The 19,632-nt window shown below is 38.1% G+C and overlaps 1 protein-coding gene across 1 annotated transcript in view; it reads right to left on the reverse strand.

Annotated features, from left to right (window-relative positions):
• Nucleotides 1-2,075: 2,075 nt before the first annotated feature.
• Nucleotides 2,076-19,632, reverse strand: part of LOC131684983 (uncharacterized) — a 63,392-nt gene continuing 45,835 nt past the window's right edge. The window contains exons 2-4 of the mRNA XM_058968295.1: nt 3,526-3,924; nt 3,077-3,252; nt 2,076-3,010 (exon numbers count right to left, since the gene is read on the reverse strand). Of these exons, the coding sequence (XP_058824278.1) occupies nt 2,427-3,010; nt 3,077-3,252; nt 3,526-3,896 (1,131 nt within the window). The 5' untranslated portion in view covers nt 3,897-3,924 and the 3' untranslated portion in view covers nt 2,076-2,426. The remainder of the gene's footprint in view (nt 3,011-3,076; nt 3,253-3,525; nt 3,925-19,632) is intronic.

The following is a 19,632-nucleotide window of genomic DNA, read 5'->3' on the forward strand; positions in this document are numbered from 1 at the left end:
ACCGAGCCCGACCCGAACCCAATTTTTTTAAAATTTAAAAACCCGAACCTGACCCGAACCAGAAAATTTATAATACGAGAAACCCGATCTGAACCGGACTTGTTAATACGAAGAATCAATCGTCGATATCTTCATCGGAAAGTAGGATAAATCAGCTAACGGCTAACGCATGGGGAAACAAGACGCATAATGATGACAGATTCAAATAACCTTGCCCGTTGCATTTAACCAAAATTTCTAGTTTTTCTATCGAAAACCATTCCCACAAGAGTAGTTTTGTATAATTTATTACATGTATTAAATTAAGCACTGTCAAAGTCGTCATCGACAGTTAACATGACGTCACCCGCGTTACTGGTTGGTACGGTCAAACTTAAACTTGTGTCGAAGGGTGTTAATCAAGATTCTTGATGTCACATCATTAGCTAGTACAGTATGCGTGCCAGTAGAGATGCCTCGACATCTCCAATGGAGTTCTCGGAACGACTTCAAACTACAAATCCACTTATGGCTTGAACAGAACACACAATATTTTTAAGATTAATTCCTTAAAATAGAGGAAATTCATGTATTTTTATGAAGGAATTCGAATCATGCAACGGCCTAGCCCGAGGACAATTGACAGAAAGTGCTTGTTTCATCTATGAACCACTGATTTGATAGTGGCACTAGCATACCATTACCATATGAGTGCCATCGTTGATAGATTGTCTCTATTTCCCCTAGATTCTTCTTGCTTGAACCAATATATTTTCCGAAAAATTATTTAGTTTATTGATGACTATCATGGAACGTAAATCGCATAGAGATTTTAGACGCGAAACACTTATTGTTCAATGCTCTCAACTGAGTACTCGTTTAAAAAAGAAAATAATTCGGACAGTTTGCTAATCTGAAGAGAAGAAATTTTATACATGAATAAAAAATACAATAGTTGAGCATCAAGAAATATAACGAATTCTAGCGATTTAAAGGTGGGAAAATTTAATACGGTTATATGTGTCATCCATTCGTATCGCGAAGTAATAAAGTTAATACTACAAAAAGAGACTGGGTGTTGTGTGTAGACGCAAACAGCGTCAAGAAATGGTTGGGTGTGATCTGTTCAAAAACCCGAACCCGACCCGAATTCGAAAATTCCAAATTCGAAAAACCCGAACCTGACCCGAACCCGAAAGTTTAAAATTTCAATAACCCGGACCCGACCCGAACCAGAGAAATTGAAATTTGAAAACCCGGAATCCGACCAGAACCCGAGAAGTTTAAATTTACAAAACCCGAAACCCGTCGGGTTCGGGTCAGGTCCGGGTTTCGGGTCCAAAAACCCGAACCCGACCATCTCTAATACCCAACATGAAACAAATTTTTAAAAATGTTTTTATAATCGGAATGATTATGTAAAGTATCTGTTTTTTCGCAAATCAAGTGTTAAATGCCCAGTACCTCATGCCCACTTAGAAATATTTCCCGAGATCAACGATTTTCAGGTTTTAATCGTTATTTTCTACTATCAAAAAATGATGTGGTAATGCGCTGTCGAAAAAACAAATTGTTTTGCTCGTATATGTTATATTTTTCATACTCGAGTTCGAGTATTGCAGTATTTTTCAGAAGCATTTGAAGTCTTTTAGCAATGTTACCATATCATTACATTTTTATTTCATTTTGTAGTTTGTGAGTAACGCAGTGTCCGTCTTACCCACCGTGCCCATATTAGCCAATTTTTTCCTACTGAGTGCTGCGTTGTGCAAATAAAATTACATTTTCGTTATTGACTACACCGGTTCAGTCGATGTTACACACTCATTCAAACTTGGGTGTAATCAGTCTATTTCTTTTTACGCTACACTGGTGTTGCATTGTGGCAAAACCGAAACGTCATAAGTGTAATCAACAGATATAATGAATTTGAGCAACTCACAATTTAAAATCAAAGTGACGTTCATGTTCCTGCTGAAGAAATAAGTGTTGTGTTCGTTTGTCGATGATACCGCAGTCAGTCGAGGTGGAAAAAAACATGCAAATGTAGACGATTGCTTTATGGCATAACTAAAGGCGCATTCAGTTTCGGAGTACTGGTTTCGTTTATTTCGAATTATTTATCGTCTAGATTCATAATGGAACGATGCTTCACACCTTCTTACATGTTTGTGAACTGTTAGTAAATCATCGAACATCGTTACATACGCCTCCTACTTACTATTGGGCTCACTACGGAAGCTCTCGTCTATATCACGCACATGCCTAATTCTAACGTGATTTGTTTTGTGATTTGATCAGTCAGTGTTGGCGCTAATCGCCGTTTTTCTTCAACATTTCACTAAACTACTGTAAAAATAAATAAAAAAAACATCGCTTCCGTCCAACCGCGCAATAAAAACAATTGGCTCGATGCCTCATTTCCGTACGTATTTGACTGTGGCGGCTTAAAGGGTCATATGGGACGTTAGAATTGACACTTTGCTGCTCCCGGTTAGTACACTCGATTCCTCTGCTTCGATGTCGCGCATTTGCTGCGAAATCCGTTTGGTTCGGGGCGGTGGCACTGGTGGTTTTTCCATGGTCGGTGCACTTACTTCTATGTGCTGAGGAAATTTCTGGTTCTTGTCCCGATTCCAACGCATCAGCGCCTTTATCTTGCCCCCATGATAGTGATAAATATAGAGTGCAGCAAATCCACATAGGACCAGAAAAAGCGACAGAATGGCGACCAATGGTCCCATGTATTTGACTCCCGGTTGCATTTCGTCGTCGGTGTCCTGTTCGTCCGTACCGCTGCCACCGGCTTGTTCCGGATTGATGGCAGGAATTCGTGTCGGCAGAGGTCGTTGTCCTGGCCGCAGCGGAGTTCGATTGCCGTTGTCGCTGGTGTCGCCAACTAGAACGTCTGCACAAGCTCGAAATTCTTCCTGGGGCCCACAGCCGACTGCTCCATTTCCATCCGGACAGACGCCCCAGTTGTTTCCGGCAATGTACTTCCACTGAATGACGCAACTCGTACACTGGAGGTCTACAAGTAAGAACTCGGTGAGTTAATGGAATTCCAGAATGATGTATATTGAACGTTTAAAACTACCTTGAGGAAGCTCTGCTTTCATGTCATAAATTCTACTACCATTGCGAGGATAGAACCGAGTTTTCAGATCATTCGGATTTGGTACACTCGGGGTGCCACTGAGAATTTTCATCAAATGTTTGTCCAAGCAATCCTGTTGCGCTTTTACACTGTCGCAGATTCGGAACTCGAAATAGCTGAAATGTTAAATGTTAATGTTAATTATCATAGCTATTCTCAATCGTAGTCTTTTGAGTCACAAGCTTTATGTAATGCGTTTTTCTTGGTTCATGCTGGATAAGAAACAAACCTTTATGCTATGCGGCACGTGTCGTAAGCTGACCAATCTCATTTCACTGCACATGACTTCTCTCACCCGATTCTGAAATCATGTACAGTGAAGTGAAATTTGTCATACACCGCGCAGAACAAGGGTGGAACAATAGGGGCACACAGTCTAAATCACTTACCCCATATGACTGGCTGTCAGTTCGACCCTCAGAGTTATAACCGATCCTGGTCTATAGCGTCTCACAATCACACCCTGACCCCATTTACCGCCGTACTCGTGCGGTCTGGGTTTCGGGACGTCGAATGCATCACCGCATTCACCACATTTTCCATTATTTTTCTGCCACTGCCGGTTGAACCCACCACAGTACAGCTCGTGGTCATTGTAGTTTGGTGGGGTGGAAAACCCATACCTCCAGGCCGATGCACGACTGGGGGGTTCTATTAATCTGCCATGGCCGCTGCATAGGGTCACTAAGGACAGCGCTACCAGTACTCCTATCGCACCTTTCTCCAACAACCAGGCGTTCGCATTTCGCCGCCTAGTCATTGTTGGTGTTGATTGGGCAAATCAGTTTCTGCAATGAAAGAGAACATAATTTGTATCATTATGCTTATTAATATTATTATTGTTATGGGAAGCAAAGCATAACACATGAACTGAACTAGCTGAACCCTCGTTAGCAAGTTGTTAGAGGTAAGGTAATAATTCGATGATTGGCCTCTTAGTGTGCAGCATGCCACGGATTCCAACATAGATGGGTATGATAGAGTAATATAACTGGTAAGAGTAACTGTGGGAATGCCGCAGGCGCACAGAGAGTGTGATACGGAAGATGCACGCGGCGCAAAACCGAAACAATGCCTCGCAGCAAGAAAGTGGCATTGATATTAGGTGCAACTACTGAGAAACTACTAGGGTGTTAAGCTCATTTTTGTTTTATTTCTTTTGCTAACTTGAACATTTAAAACTGGTAGAGCAGTTTCTGTTTTTTACGTATGCAGTCTATATTCGGTCAAGGTTTTAAATGAGTGAACTCGCTTCGAGGTCAAATACAAGTATTGTATCTTATTTAAAAGTTTTAATATTAAACGATATTTTGGGAGTAAAACAAGGAAACTGATAATAGTAATTGTAGAATTCTTTAGTCATAGGCAACCGGCTAATAAAATAAATAGTTTGGTATCCTGCCTAATAGCATCAAAATAGGCCAATCGCTTCACCATATTGAATGCGTGTGGCAATATGCAGGTCTCGACGGACACCAAAAAAACATTTTCTTTATTACTCAATGTAATACGTTTGGAATGCATGACATGGTGCTGCCGAAGATTTGTTTCAATAGAAATTCGTATGACAAAGGAAAACAATATTTGATGGCCTACGAAGTGAAATTAAGGTAAATGGCAATTATTGGATCGCCATTTACCTTAATTTCAATATAATTTGCCTTAATTATATGCTAAATCCGGCAGGTTTACAATATTGTACTAAAATAAAAAATATTTGAACATAATTGAGCGATTCTACTACGTTTCTTCTAATTATGTTAAAATTTGACACCGACCATCTTCGTATAAGGGAGCTGCATTAGCTTCTTGTTTCAAGTAATTTTTCAATACGTTTTATGTTCAAATAGTGGCTTCAGTTCCGGCGAAACACTTCTTTCCCGAGTGGGTAGTAAGATGCGGAGTAATTTCTACTCGTAGTGACGAAAGTTCAGACATGGTGTATGTTAGTAAAAGTTAAAATTTACGGATAATACCTGGTGGCTATTTGTAAATTCCCTTTGTTAACGGGCTGTGTGACCGACACTGAGCGAAAATGTGTTTGTTGATTACTGATACTACAAATGTTCCACAGCTAAGTACCAATTACTCTATTCTTTTAAATTTTAAAACCTTTGCGCGGGTACTGAAGCCCGCATGATATTGTTGACTAATGGGAAGGTATCTCCGACAAGAGACAGCTTCTCTGGCTCAATGGAGGTCATTTTGAATATTTATCCGATGGCAAAATAATGCGAATAAATCTCCTCTATGATATAAATTATATTCATCTAATACAACAGGCCTCTGGAAGTTCTACTTCCGAAACGAATATAACCCATTTAAAATCATCGATATATCGCGAAAACTAGCTAAGCGACACTCGGCCGTGTACAAAGAAGTATATTGTCTACGTACCCGCCTGGGAAGTAGAGATTGATGGTTTGTCTCCGACAGGGGTCTTAATTGCGAGATATGGCGTTGGTACTTTCCAGAACCCTTTGCTTCAGTCAGTGAAAATGCTGGTTTGCAAGTAAACGCGTTCAGCATAAATCGAGGAGTATAAGAACTTATTTTCAATCAGTCTCATGTCAAGATATTCGCCGGATCTACTCTTTTAAACTTTGTTCTTTTGAACGGGGCTCGTGTACCTGTTCGCCTTTTTGTGTCTCAGGGTATGCCGTCATTACGAACAATTGGTCCAAACAGTTACCAATGTAGAAACATAAAAACCACAACTAATTTCTCCGCTCCCTTCTCCGTTAAAGAGCGAGAGTCTGACAATCCCATTGAGGGAACATGTTCTAATGCGCCTATAAATTTAAAAAAAAGAAAAATCATTTGCTCTGCTAAGCTGCCTCGTACATGCATGAGAGTGCTCTTTGATGGGTGCTAGTACCGAAGTAAGTGGCTCCTCGTCTCAAAAATCTTAGAAACTAACAGGAATTTCTTCATGGGACATCAAAAACCTCAATTTTCCAATTATATTTCATTCCTATGGTTTTCCTAGGTTTAACACGAAACATTTGGTTAACTTCCGTCTTCCGACGTAGATCTTCCACAATTTTACCATTATTCGCCAGGGCCGAGTTAATCCTCGGTACCAGATATTGAAGTTGTCGGTTGTCAAGTCTTAACCACAGGCAGATATTGTTATCCTATACATAGCACCTCATTAGGTTCAAGACGACTTCAACTCCCACGGTATGCCATAGGGTTGTCTTCACGTTAATGACCGATCTATCTTACTACATGATATTCGCAATAATTTCAATATGATCATGACTACTTGAATTTATCCTTGTATTCGACATGATGATGATGAGGGGACGGGCATAGCGTAGTTGGTAAATCCATTGCCTTGTACGCAGCTCACTTGGGTTCCAGTCCCAACCCCACACATATGGTTAGAGATTTTTCCAAATGAGATTTCTCTAACCAGAAAGAGGCGAATGACCCTAAAGTTAAAACCTCTATAATAAGAATTGAAAAAAAAAATTATACTGATGAGTAACAAATATTAGCGTGTACCTTTTTCGAACTCAGGTGATAGTATGGATTTATACCCACCGTTAGTGCGGGGTCCTTAAAATCCCGGAGCCCCTGGCTCAGGCCCATAGTGTCCATGCGTAAAGACGGTACTGTGTTTGGGGCGCTATAGGTCATTTCTATAATGTACTATAACGTCACTATCATTTCAGATCACTTTCGCGTCTGTATATCAACTAACTCAATGGCCTTCCATGAACCGTCTCCACGTAAGCTCTGTCTCTCAGCTTCGTTCACTCACACACACTTGTGTATGGGTGCTCTTCGTATTATGGACTACTTGATATGTCATGATGGTACATGTACATTTGAATTATTTTACAGGAAAATAGTAGGTACTCATTTTGTACAAAAACAGCTTAAAAGAATATAAGAGGACATAAAGAACGCAATTGCATCTGTTCAAGATTTATTTATTTATTAAAATAATTCATCTGACAAAAAATAGTCTTAATGAATAGCAGGAGTCAAGTCATGAAAATAGCAGACCGCGAAACTTTTTGTGCGAACTTGTGCGATGGTTCACCAAACTCGAACAAATCCACGACCGTAGAGAAAGTTCGAATACATGCGGTTATCGGTTTGTTGAATCCAAACGTCGTACGTTGGAATCTAGGTTGTAGTAAGCCAGATGAACGTAGAGAACGTTGCGAGGCACGAAAATCAAGAAGGGACAGGATCTTCGGGGAGTCAATTTCAGCGTTATGAAGCGTGAAGAAAGATGGCGCTAGTATCCGATCAGCCTCTAACCAATTCAAGGTTCTGTTCGAAATATTACGTGCTCGTGTGAAAGGAAAGTCCTAGTTAGCATTAAATACGCGTGAGATATTGCGCGTGAATTAACGATATAATAAATGGTGGTGTTGAAGTAGATAATCGAAAAAACATGATCAAAAAATGAAGAAAAGGGATCCAAAAAATGCTCCGAAGCATAAACGTGGTCGTCCTACAACTAAGCAATCACGTAAGCTGGAATGCACAACTTCCGTTCCACACTCTGGTGATGACGAGGACACCGAAGAAGTTATTCGCAAGCCCAAAAACAGCTGCTGAAAAAATACTTTTTGTAACACTTGCTTCTGCGGTTTCCTTTTTTTTCAAATTATTTGCCACTTCCTCATTTTCCGACTTTACGTTATTAAATTTTATTTATTATTTGTGTTATAAATTTTTAAATAATCTACGGTATTCATGCTCTTTAAATAAATAATGTTGGATCATTGATTTTCTAGGCGATTAAATTGATTTATTTAATCTTGAATATAGTGATCTGTCGTACCCCAAAAGCTTAAAAGCACCGAAAAAAGTCCCTTTGCCTTATTATATTTGGCTTAAACATATTTAGTCAGGCATAAAATCATTAATGCCAAAATGTTGCCAGATGTATAACCTTTCCAACGTGTGCTTGTTTGTTAAAATCTGTGCAAAAATAGCATCGCAGGAGTTCGCCAAAAAAACTGACCTACTTGGCCCACAGTGTTCTTTGAGCAGTAGATATAAGAATACTATTAGGATCTCGAACATCGTTATTCCTTTGATAAGGTTCAGTATAATGTCTGGACAGAAAAAGAAAACTGTGCTGAGCATCACATGTTCGTGATATAATTTATAGAACAATATACCGTGAATCCGTCACACTTTTATGATTTAGTTCACGTTTCTCCGAGTAAAAAATCCGAGAGTAACCAAAAAATAACAAATTACGATAAGCAAAGAGAAAAAACGAATGCCATGATAAAACTGCTGATATCATGCGTATGAACCACATTTCTGCATGTGTTAAGTTCGAAAGTACGTTCTAAAAATAAAATATCACAATAACGTGACAAGATTCTCAAATTATGAACATAAACATAAATATCTACTCGTGACCAAAATATCACGAAAACGTGAACAAAAATTATAGAAATCGGGACTAAGTTCCTGAAATCATGAACATATTACAGATATTACTCGCGATTAAAGTATCAAAAATCGTGACCAAGATCCTGAAATCATGAATATGAATCACTCCACTCGTGACTACAATATCACGATAACGTGAATAGAAATTACGAAAATCGTTCTACTGAGATCCTGAAATCATGAACATGAGCCATGCTACTCTGACAGAAAAACCCGCTAACAAACTCTAGAATAAAATATCACGGTAACGTGATGTCAAATCTACTGCTGTGCAATCTCACGATGGTCTTTGAATTGTTACGGTAAATTTAAAATAACCGTATCACCAGGAAAATGACCGTTTTTTCATTTTCATTTTCCTCGCGTAGTGTTTCAGTTAACTATCTCTCGCAGAAGCCGTGCGAGAGAGAATTCATTGAAGTGATAGACAAATTGAGTACCACTTATTTTGTATTGGTATGGTAAACGAAATATTATCAGTGTATTATACTATTATTTTTTCTCCTCCTCTCTGTTTCTTTTATGCAAAGCTATCTGTGTGAAACCGCCTGTTTATTAATACTAACTCGTTTTTTGTAATAAAATGATCGTCATAACCGTATTTATATTGTAAATAAAATGATGGTCAGTTACAATTTTTCTCAGTAATGATTCCAATGTGTGAGAAATTCAGAACCAGATTAGTTTTTTTATTTCGTTTATTTGACACGGCTCATAGCGGTAGCTTAACGGAACCGTGGATCTTATATGTGTTTACAATATGTAAAAATAAAAATAAAAACAAATATTATTGATTATTCGTTGGATCTCGTGCGCGCAACTTTTTATTGCGAGCGGAGACCGTCTTTCGCGGCTCGCCTGCTGCGTGATGGGGATCATTTAATTCTCTTCTGTCCTTCCCATCAAGGTCATCATCGTTAAAAGTGTCTTGGTGCTCGCGAACAGATCAGATCTTATACTTACGGGTGACCAATTTAAATCTGTCGTCCTTGTTATTATCTTATTCACAGATGTTGCTTACACTGGTTTTTGGGGTGCTGGATGCTGCTTTTGCTGTTGTCAATATGGACTGAACAGCTGCCACAAATTTGACAACCATTTGTGGTTCAGGTAATGGTATTGAAAACTCTTTTTTGAGTTGGTTTGCCGTGGATGCGTTGCCAATCGTCAGAGATGCATTCTCCTCTGTATCTTCCGCGCAAGGTTTTCCGTGGTGCGCAACCCGATTACATTACTTGCACGTAGGAGTTTGCCCCTCATGGGTGAATAACGTAGTTTGGTTAATAGTTGTTCTGCAAAACGAAACGTTCGGCTTGGGCCAACGTGTTGAATGATACGAGTACTACATTTCAAAGATGATGGTACTGAAGATACATAACCTCCTTAAGCCAAAGCTGAATCTTCACCTTCAGCAGGTATTCCATTTCACGAAAACTCAATCATATTGAACAGAATTCAAAGTCGACGACCGCTGTGTTGGGTCGGAGTAGATTTTTTTGTCAACTTTACTCATGATGGCACGAATAAATTAAATGTTTCCTTTGTTCTTGAGACAATGCACACTAGATCAAGAGGTTGCTAGTTGTTGTTCACTTGGTTCGATTGTACGTCTGACTTGGGCAGAAGTAGAAAGTAGACTCCCACCGTCTTACTGTTGTCAATTCATTGAAGTGAGAACAGTAACTCAATAAGCATTGCTTACTGCTTTGACTGCTAACCGTTTCATTCTCTTTTGTCTAGTAGATTTGCCATCAGTACCGCACTGGTCAAATCACAAAAATCGCCGGATAAGCTTCTGAAATCATGAACATCGTTCAACTGTCGGCTGTTTACTCTTAAATTATAAACAAGAATCGTAACAAAAACTAAACATGTCCAGGGAGCAACCATAATAACCCATCCAAATTTCGAATGTAACGCTATGTATATATTCGGGGCAAACTAGTTTTTTGGAAACAAAAATAGTTTCTTGAATACGAAGTTTATTATTCATAATTTCTGGAACTTGGTCACGGTGTTTGTAAATTGTTCAGTTCACGAAATCGTGATCTTTTTTCTCGAATTTATGAGCGGGTTTTTTTCAGTATGTATGTAGACGAAATGCCTAAGGATAGTTAAGATTTTTGGTAATGTCCAATGGATAAACATTTGATTTGAATTTGAATGTAGAAAAATCGCCCAAGCGGCCGGATTCGAACCTGCAACAAGTCCAGAAAGAATACATGATTATCGCATTGGCGACAGTAGTACCCGTAGCCCAGAGTTGATTCCTAGTCCCACCAGGAGTGTTTAATACGAACTTGAACCAAATTCGACAATTCTAGTTACCGGACCAACGCACTTGAAGTACTTTACACTGATGCAAATCAAACGAACATTAAAAATTAGATGTCTAGGCATCAACATGATCTTTCTTATTTTTACTTCCAGTGATAAACTGTTGCATGTTGTGATAATGCGAGATAGGGAGCTTTCTCCATGTAAGTTGACGAAAAATCCCATTTGAGCTGGTGGGACTAGGAATCGACTCAGGGGTGGTTGTCACACTAACATTCCTTTCTATCCCAGATGATTGTAAAGACTTAGCCGGCGCTTATATTGGCATCTCAAAGTATAGAACTCTCGAAAGATGCACATTAAGGTCTGATAGCTACTCTAAGTTCTCTGTGCAACTTCGCTTGTTTTGATCCATCACAGAATTATTCGGACACGGGAGCTCATTGCGCATACTCATGTAAATTTGCAAAGAATAATAATCTGACACACATTCTCATGGCTCTAAAAAGATTAGACTGGAAAGACAATCTGCGGAAAATGTTCCCCGAGCTACCTACCGGCAGATCTCCAAATGACTATGTCACTGCCGTTATGCCCGCGCGATAATGGGGGAAACCAAACCAGGAAGAGAATCTAATGCAATGTAGACATATACATATGTCACGCGTAATCATGTGGTTGGTTGTGTAATTTGGGGCGATAAAATCACGATTAAAGATCCATCACACAACTTTTACCATTCGCATGTGCAAAAGCCATTGTTGTCCGCCGCGCGTTTCTTAATGCTACTATCTCTTCTGCCAGTGGTATATTGTTATTTTATTAGATGCACTTGTCGCGTTGTAACACACCGGTACAATCGCTACACATTTGCATAAGTCCATGTCAAGGCTCCTTGTCTGCACCCTCACGTATGAGTCTACAAGTAGGTATACAAATTACCATTAGGACGGAGAAAGGCAAATGCATGTTACGCAAAATCAAAAATCGAACATAACAAAAACCTGATTATAGTATGTAGCGTCACGAAACCGCCACTCTTGTTCGATGCCCCGCTTTGGTCTAAATGACTGGATTCGGACCGTTAATAATCCATCCAAATACGCTACTACCGCCAACTGTACAATTATGTCTACCTGTCTGTCTGTCTGTCTGCCTGACTGAGAAGAAGCCGCTCAATTTGGTTCATTTCATTAGCTGTCACTCGCAGTTTATTTGCTGGACCGCGTTAGTCCGCTCGAGAGCCGCATTGATGCTTCGAGTCGCGTTAAAGTGAAACCTAGTCGAATAGGAATGACCCGATTCCCAGCAGAAAACTGCATCGGCTGCAAACCATTGCGGCTATAACTGTGAATAGCTTCAAGTGCAGCTCGATCTAGCCACGGTCAACGATGGGAAAGGAAAATGGTTTCTTTCGAATTTTTTCCTCTTTTCGGAAGAGCTGTAATAGCAATGACCAGACAATTGCCCGGTTGCCTGGGGGGTCGCTGATTGATGGACATCGAAGATTAATAAATTTTTGCTCACGGTGGTACTGGCTGAGAACAGTCGTGAAACATTGGCTTCAAAGGCCGCTGGTCATTATCACTATTAGTAAGGTGGGAAAAGTGGGACATTGGCGTATACTTCTCTTGGACTTTGAATGGCTAAATTAGTTATGTCTACATGAAATGTCAAGTTCGTAAACGAAAAGAATTGCGTGGAAATGGTTGATAGGAGCCATATTTAATAGAGATATGTATACAAAAACTAAATAGTATTTAGTGAGATGTTGAGCCAATCAATACAAACAACTGCTGCTTTACTATATTGAATTGTCGTAGAATCGATATCATGCCACAAAATAATAATGCTCCCAGTGCTTGAATTATGAAAACATTCTTCAATGCAAAACATGTCAAAATATGTAATTGAACTGTAACGATCCGTCCTCAATCGATTAATTGCGTAATAAACTTTATTGTTTCCACTGGCGTAAAGCGACCGGTGAAGCAAAACCTGCCGTCATACGAACAAGTATACGCCCTTTTGACCGACGAACGACTATCAAACGCACCAGCTGAGAACCTTGACCAAGTCAAAACTTCGGCGTAGCATATATGCATTTATACGATTGCTTCGCACATAAAGTAAGTAGCCAACAAATGTGCTGAAACCTGTGGAAAAATTGATATGCGCCACAACATATGTGGGGGCGTTTCAGTACGATCTAACACAATAAATATTCGAATGTGACACAACGAAATGTTCGACGCAGTTTAACCTAAGGTATAAGTATCCATTTGTTTTCCATAGGGGTGCAAAACATTAGAGCGTGATCATAAATACACAGTGTCTGAGCTTATATTTTTATTCGCAAATTCATTGTTCCTAGCAATTCAATGTACTCAATGCGACTCATTGCCCAAAACATTAAATAGTGTTTCAGAATACCAAATTAGCGGAAATTGTTACTTGAGAGTTTAAACCACAATTAAAAAAGACGGATGGGTAATGTCAGAGACATAACCGGAGTGAAGTAGAATACACTTTAGGTTGTTAATGCGAATGCTACAATTTTGACTATCTTCTGATAGGTTATATTAAAACCAGCTATTTCGTTATTTCTAATGGAAATACCGAAATATCGGTACACGAACATCGAAACCTAAAATATTCCAACATATTTATCCTCATATGGTAACCCTGAAAATAGCATTTAATGAGAGTGAAACAATTCATTTGGCAACAGTAGGGAATCGTATATACTTGTACCGTTATTTCGCTATTTCCATTAGAAATATCGAAATAATTTATTTTAATTAAACCTTTCAGAAATTAGTAAAAATTGCAGCATTCGTATTAACAACTTTAAATGTATGCTATTCATTTCGGTAATGTCGTTGACATTACCTACCCATCTTTCTAATCTAAAATAGAACAATTGTTTTGAAAACCTAATAATTGCATAACCTACACGCAGAAAAATTAAGCATATTTAAACCTAAAATATGTGTTATTGAATCCTACCATTTATTGTTGATTACTTCGAACAATAAACTTATTGGTCTGAAAATATTTCTTTAATGCAATTACAATAAATTTGTGCTTTCAATAAAAACAATTTTAATTTCAGTTATTTTGTTTTAATTTCAATAAAATATTTATTAAAAAAATGGAACAATAACTTTGTTTATTGAAACAATAAATACATTTTATTGGATTCAATAAATAAATTTATTGTCTCCCGACCAATAATTTTATTTATTGAATTTAATCCATATTTTTATTGAACCTATAAATCTTTTTTCTGCGTGTAAGACGATGTAAAGCTACATTTTTGTGAAATCTCGACAAAAAACAAAATTACGTGTTAGTCCACGAGCTTTTTGTCCCGTTGTTGTGAATTATTAAAATTTTGAAAATTTTTCAAAGTGTTATGATTGCGATTACAGGGGGAAATGTTGGTTGAATATTTATTAAATTCTCCCAAATATTGTTCTATACCTAAACTATGATCATATTTCCCTAGGAGGCGCGTTTTACCCAATGTTTTCATAAATAATAATATGCTCGAACTTTAACCAAGCAGGTATCTTAGAGTGGAGTTTTCACAATAATGCTTTTCACTTGTGCAGCCGCGATATTCACAAACAAAATAAGTAAAATGCACATTGCGTCATTTAGCCGCACATAAAATAAGCCGGGCTTAATGTGGACACAATTAATCTGTTTTATGGAAAATGTGTTTATAGCATGATGATACATAAAATTTTTTCTCCGTTTGCTCCGAGGACCGGGTATTTTAAGTTCCCCCTTGTAGTCTAAAAATACTCTATAGACTCGAAAATAAACTTTTCGAAGTAACTCGTATCAAATCATCAACAAAAAATCATAATATCAGCATCCAATAAGCCAACACCATCTCCTTTACACAACGAAATAACCAGTTCGCACTACGGCTTGCCAGAGGAAACACACAGATAAATTCACCACTGTGCACTCTGGAACGCGCGCCGTGGTGAATTTATCTGTACACGCACCTGATGCCACATATAATTTAAAGAACAAGAGAGCGCGGTTCTCGCACTAAACCACCCCATCGCCAATCCATTTATTCAACTTTTAAAAAAAGCTTTCTGCTTTTTCTGTGGTGTGTCATCATTGTATCTTCCGTGTATGCTTGAAACATGATTAGAATGAAATGCTATCAGCGCCTGGCGGCAGTCATGGTATCTATTACCTACCATCAAAGAATGTGAGCTGACATGAAACGCAGCAGCTGCTACGCCTACAACGTCAGAAAACAAACTAACGAATTTTCTTGTGTTCCCTTTTTATACGCGTCGCAGTTCATTCTATGAAAAAGAGGCAGTCCCAGCAACGCTTGCTCTTTGATCGAATTGTACCGACCAATCATGGATCAGATAGTTATTACTTTCAAAAAAATCCATTATTTCCGCTATTTTTAGTAATTGCATATATTACCGAATTGGATACAAAATTGTTGTACATATTTCCAATCAGTTAGCGTAATAATCTTATTTTTCCATTCAGTACAACGGCAGATATTCACGTTTAAAAAATCGGGTAAAATTTCGGCAGAAAATTTTGAAACGAGACCCCTATATTGAAACGTTAGAAGTATTCTATGCAAGTATGCAAGGCTGGTGAAGTTATGGCCTACCCCCGAAACATGTTTTGGGCAGAGGTTTGCAGTGGACGCTCTTCAAGCCGAACCGCTCAACAGAAATCAAAAAAGTAAAAAGATTATTGAAGAAAAATGGATTGTGGTGTACTTGAATGGATCGTTTTCCCAATAAAAAATTATTTTCCGAGAAAAAAAACATGTTGACCAAAAAAATGTGTTTTGTGGTGTTAAAAATTTTAAACAAAAATTTATCGCGAAGAATCAAAAATTATTGGATCAAAAAGGAACCATTCAAGTACACGAAAATATTAATACAAACAATTCAAAAAAAAAAAAAATTATGAAGATCGAATGAATAGTTTTTGAGATATCACGTTCACCGCAACGGTACATTTCAAAAATCATAGTTCCGAGATAATTGCGTTTAAAGTTTTGCGTTAACTTCACTCGTGGAAGAACCTGTGCGCTGCGAACGGCTGTAGTTTGAAATCTGATGCTCCGACCTGGTTGAAATTTCGCACAGATATTTTCAAAAGTAAGTACTTTCAGAATATTCAATAATTTTTTTTCCAGTTTTTTGAGTTCCAACTTTGTATATAACCCCTTAACATTGATCCCAAAGAAAAAACTTCGTACTGACAACTTCTCCAGCTAACGGATTTCTAGTAATACTAATTACTTTTTAGAATACTTTTTCATTTCGACTTGTAAGCTACATCGTATAAAAAGGCAGTTATTTTGTGACTGGGGAACTTTCCGTGCTTATTACATTCCACAGTGGCGTAGCCAGAAATTTGGTTTGGAGGGGGTTTTGACGAAAATCTTAGATTTTTCAAAAATGTTGGCGGGTCTATTGATGACATCCAATCTGTAGGCCGCGATCGACTGGGTACTACCGTGTTCTGCAGTAATAGCGAAATGGGATGGTGTGAGCGGGCATGGGCGCTATAACTCTACTGTGGGTAGAACTAAATACCTATCGCAGGTGTCAGTTATGTTGAGTGGCGAACTACGAAATAGGTTAGGTCAAGTTCAACGAGTGGCCCAAAAAACCACTTTACTAACAATCAAGCAGAAAAGGATGAGCTGAAAATTCGCAACTTCAAAACCGTAGCATTGGAAGAGCTTTGATAGACGGGGCAGAATGTGTGGAAATGCGGGGATCGAGCGACGGCACAAGAGCTGGGAAAAATGCGCCAACGCGTGATCAAGTGGCAGGCGATCAGCGAAAGGATGTCTATGTTCACTGACCTCACGAAGCCGAGAAAGATGCATTTTATGCGCAGCTGGAGCATGTCTATGATAGCTGCCTATGGTGGAATGTTAAGCTCGTCATCGGTGACATAAACATCCTGATAGGCCGGGGCATTGTATAAACCGGTTATTGCACAGGATAGTCTGTAAACCTTATAAATAATGTGCATAAATGCCCATGATTGATAAGTATATTATGACGAACACCTAAATAGCGAAGCAGTAGACGACAAGAGTATTGCAAAAATCAGCTTGGAGACGCGCGCAGTCGACGACAGATTCCAGATCTACCTAAGATTCATGAAAAAATAGGACATTCGAACCGCTGGCAATGATCAACTGTCATGTGAGCTACTCAACAACAGAGTAGACGAATTGTCTAGAGCACTCCACTGGGTGCTTTTGAAGATCTGAAAGGAGGAGATTTTACCGAAGTATAGGATGTAGGGAGTAGTATGTCCCATCGATAAAAATGGTGTTAAGTGGGATTTTTGCAACTAATTACCGATTAATCACATTACTGAACTGCCCTTGTATGCAAAGGTGACGTAAATGCCATCGAGTATATTTTTCAGGAAATCAATTTTCAAATCTTGCATGATGCGGGTAAATGCATGCTTTCGCAACTTTGCTTTTCGTGTTATTTTTTATTTTTATTTGAAGTCATTTGCACTGAAAGATGCGAATTTTCGTAGTGAACTTAAAAATACGAAAATGTTAAATTTTACTAAAGTGGCGTTGAAGTCACTTTTGCATACTAGAATAGTAAACGTCATCTACAAGGTGTTCTCCCAATTTTTTTGTTGCCGCCTATCTTCAACCAAGCTATTTGCAATAACATTCTTGAAAACTTTGCAGAAGACACTAAGTCTTGAACTAAATTTGATTGGAATTAGTAATGCATCCAACTGGAAAAATTAATCAACAAAATTATGCTGCTAAATACTAAACCTCCAAAGGCCGATGGTTTCCAAATTATGGAATCTTGGCCATTCAATTCGATACCCAAATGCACACCATAAATAGCGAAAAACGTGAAAAATTTTCAATTTATTTTATTGCCAATCTTAGCTAGTGGCACTTTATATAAATGATAACCCAAAAAAATCAAATGCATATAAAAACCGATTCTGACTTGTTAGAGACAAACGTAAAACGCCATTTTTCATCAGGTTCTATGCAGGCGTTTTCATTGAGCTATTTTGCTTGATATTTACATGATTTATCAACTATAGGATCCTCACTAAAATATTAGTTACAACATCCCATTCTCACAATTTACAAAAAGTCCCCATAACGTTTAAAACATTAGGTTCTCAATGTAATGAACAGGTAATAAACTTCCAAAATTATTATTTAAATATTTAATAAACTAGTCAGCATCAAACTTTTTTCTTCAATTCAAATATTTTGGTTTGGAGGGGGTTTTAACCCCCAAAACCCCCCTTTGGCTACGCCACTGACATTCCATTTTATACAGCGGTGTGCTAGATGTTTTTATTAGTCTCATAGGGACCATTCATAAATTATGTAACACGTTTAGAGGTAGGGGGAGAGGATATTTGACAAAATGTTACATATTTTGACATATAAAGGAGAGGAAGTAAGCTAGAACGTTTCATTTAAATTTTTTACTAAAGAGAACATATTTTTTAAACGAATCCGTCACATATTAGAGGATGAGGGATAAAGAAATTTGAGACAATTTGTCACATGGGGGAGATGGATTCAATTTTGAGATATTTTCGCGATATGTAATTTATGAACGGTCCCTTATGTGTATTGCTCGGTATGAATCACACTGTTTAATAACTTCTCTCAAATTTATTGCTTTTCAGTATGAACGGTTAGCAAAACTTCCAACAAATTTTCTTTGTCTTACCTCTTGGAACATTATATTATTTTATTAGTGTCATTAAATGGGTTTGAACGAAGTTATTTATTTAGACAGGGAAACCCTGGGTTAGTTGGCGGTTGGGGTAAGTTGGCGGAATCCCTTTTTCTTCGTTTATATTAGACATATAGCGCTGTCTCTCGTTGTGTACCTCAAGTTATGTCACTCTCATTATCCAATGTGTTTTTGTTGGAAAACATTTAGTTTTGTAGAAGTTGTGGGCTATATTGTGTTTTCGAGCAGTAAATTTTCTAAATTTTAAACACTTTGTGTTATTTAGGGTGATTTTCAATCTATTTCCTGAATGATTATGATTTTCGGTTGTGCTTGAAAAGACCTTTCAGTATCCGTATAGATATTACACCTCTCCATGAATTAAATATATTTTTTAAATATTATTAATAAAATATGCGGCTGAGGTATGTTGGTAGTAACGAACGCGGGGCAAGTTGGCGGTACTATTTACTATCGTCTGAAGAATTTCGAAAATATGCTTTTGAATATAGAATACGCGTCAAAGTCAAAATGACGAGGTATTGGGACTAAAATATATTAGCAATTGTCAGTTAATGTACAATTTCATTGAAAAGACATTCAGTCCGTTCCATATAAATCTTTATATAATTGAATTTCCAATTGATTATTTTCTGGCGTATCCATATATTCCGCCAACTTACTTTAAAAACAAAGACAATACAACAAACACTTTGATAAAATTCAGGGATGTTTCCAACAGTCTGCGCTTTCCTGCCACATGTTCTATTTTGCAAGATCTACCTACATCAAGATGGTAAAAAATGGAGACTGATAACACAGCCAACTAGCCCCGGTCTCCCCTACTAATATCCATTCTGACTCAGAGGGGAGGCCCAGGGATTTTGGGATCTCTGCACCAGTAAATATACAATCATATTAGAGGTATGTTTTGGCGATGTAAAGAAAATTACGAAGTAATGAACGCTTCATGTTAGCAATGAATCGATAATGGGTGTGGTTTGTGCGACCAAA

The sequence above is a fragment of the Topomyia yanbarensis genome, chromosome 2 (assembly GCF_030247195.1).
Source record: "Topomyia yanbarensis strain Yona2022 chromosome 2, ASM3024719v1, whole genome shotgun sequence".
Classification (NCBI taxonomy): domain Eukaryota; kingdom Metazoa; phylum Arthropoda; class Insecta; order Diptera; family Culicidae; genus Topomyia; species Topomyia yanbarensis.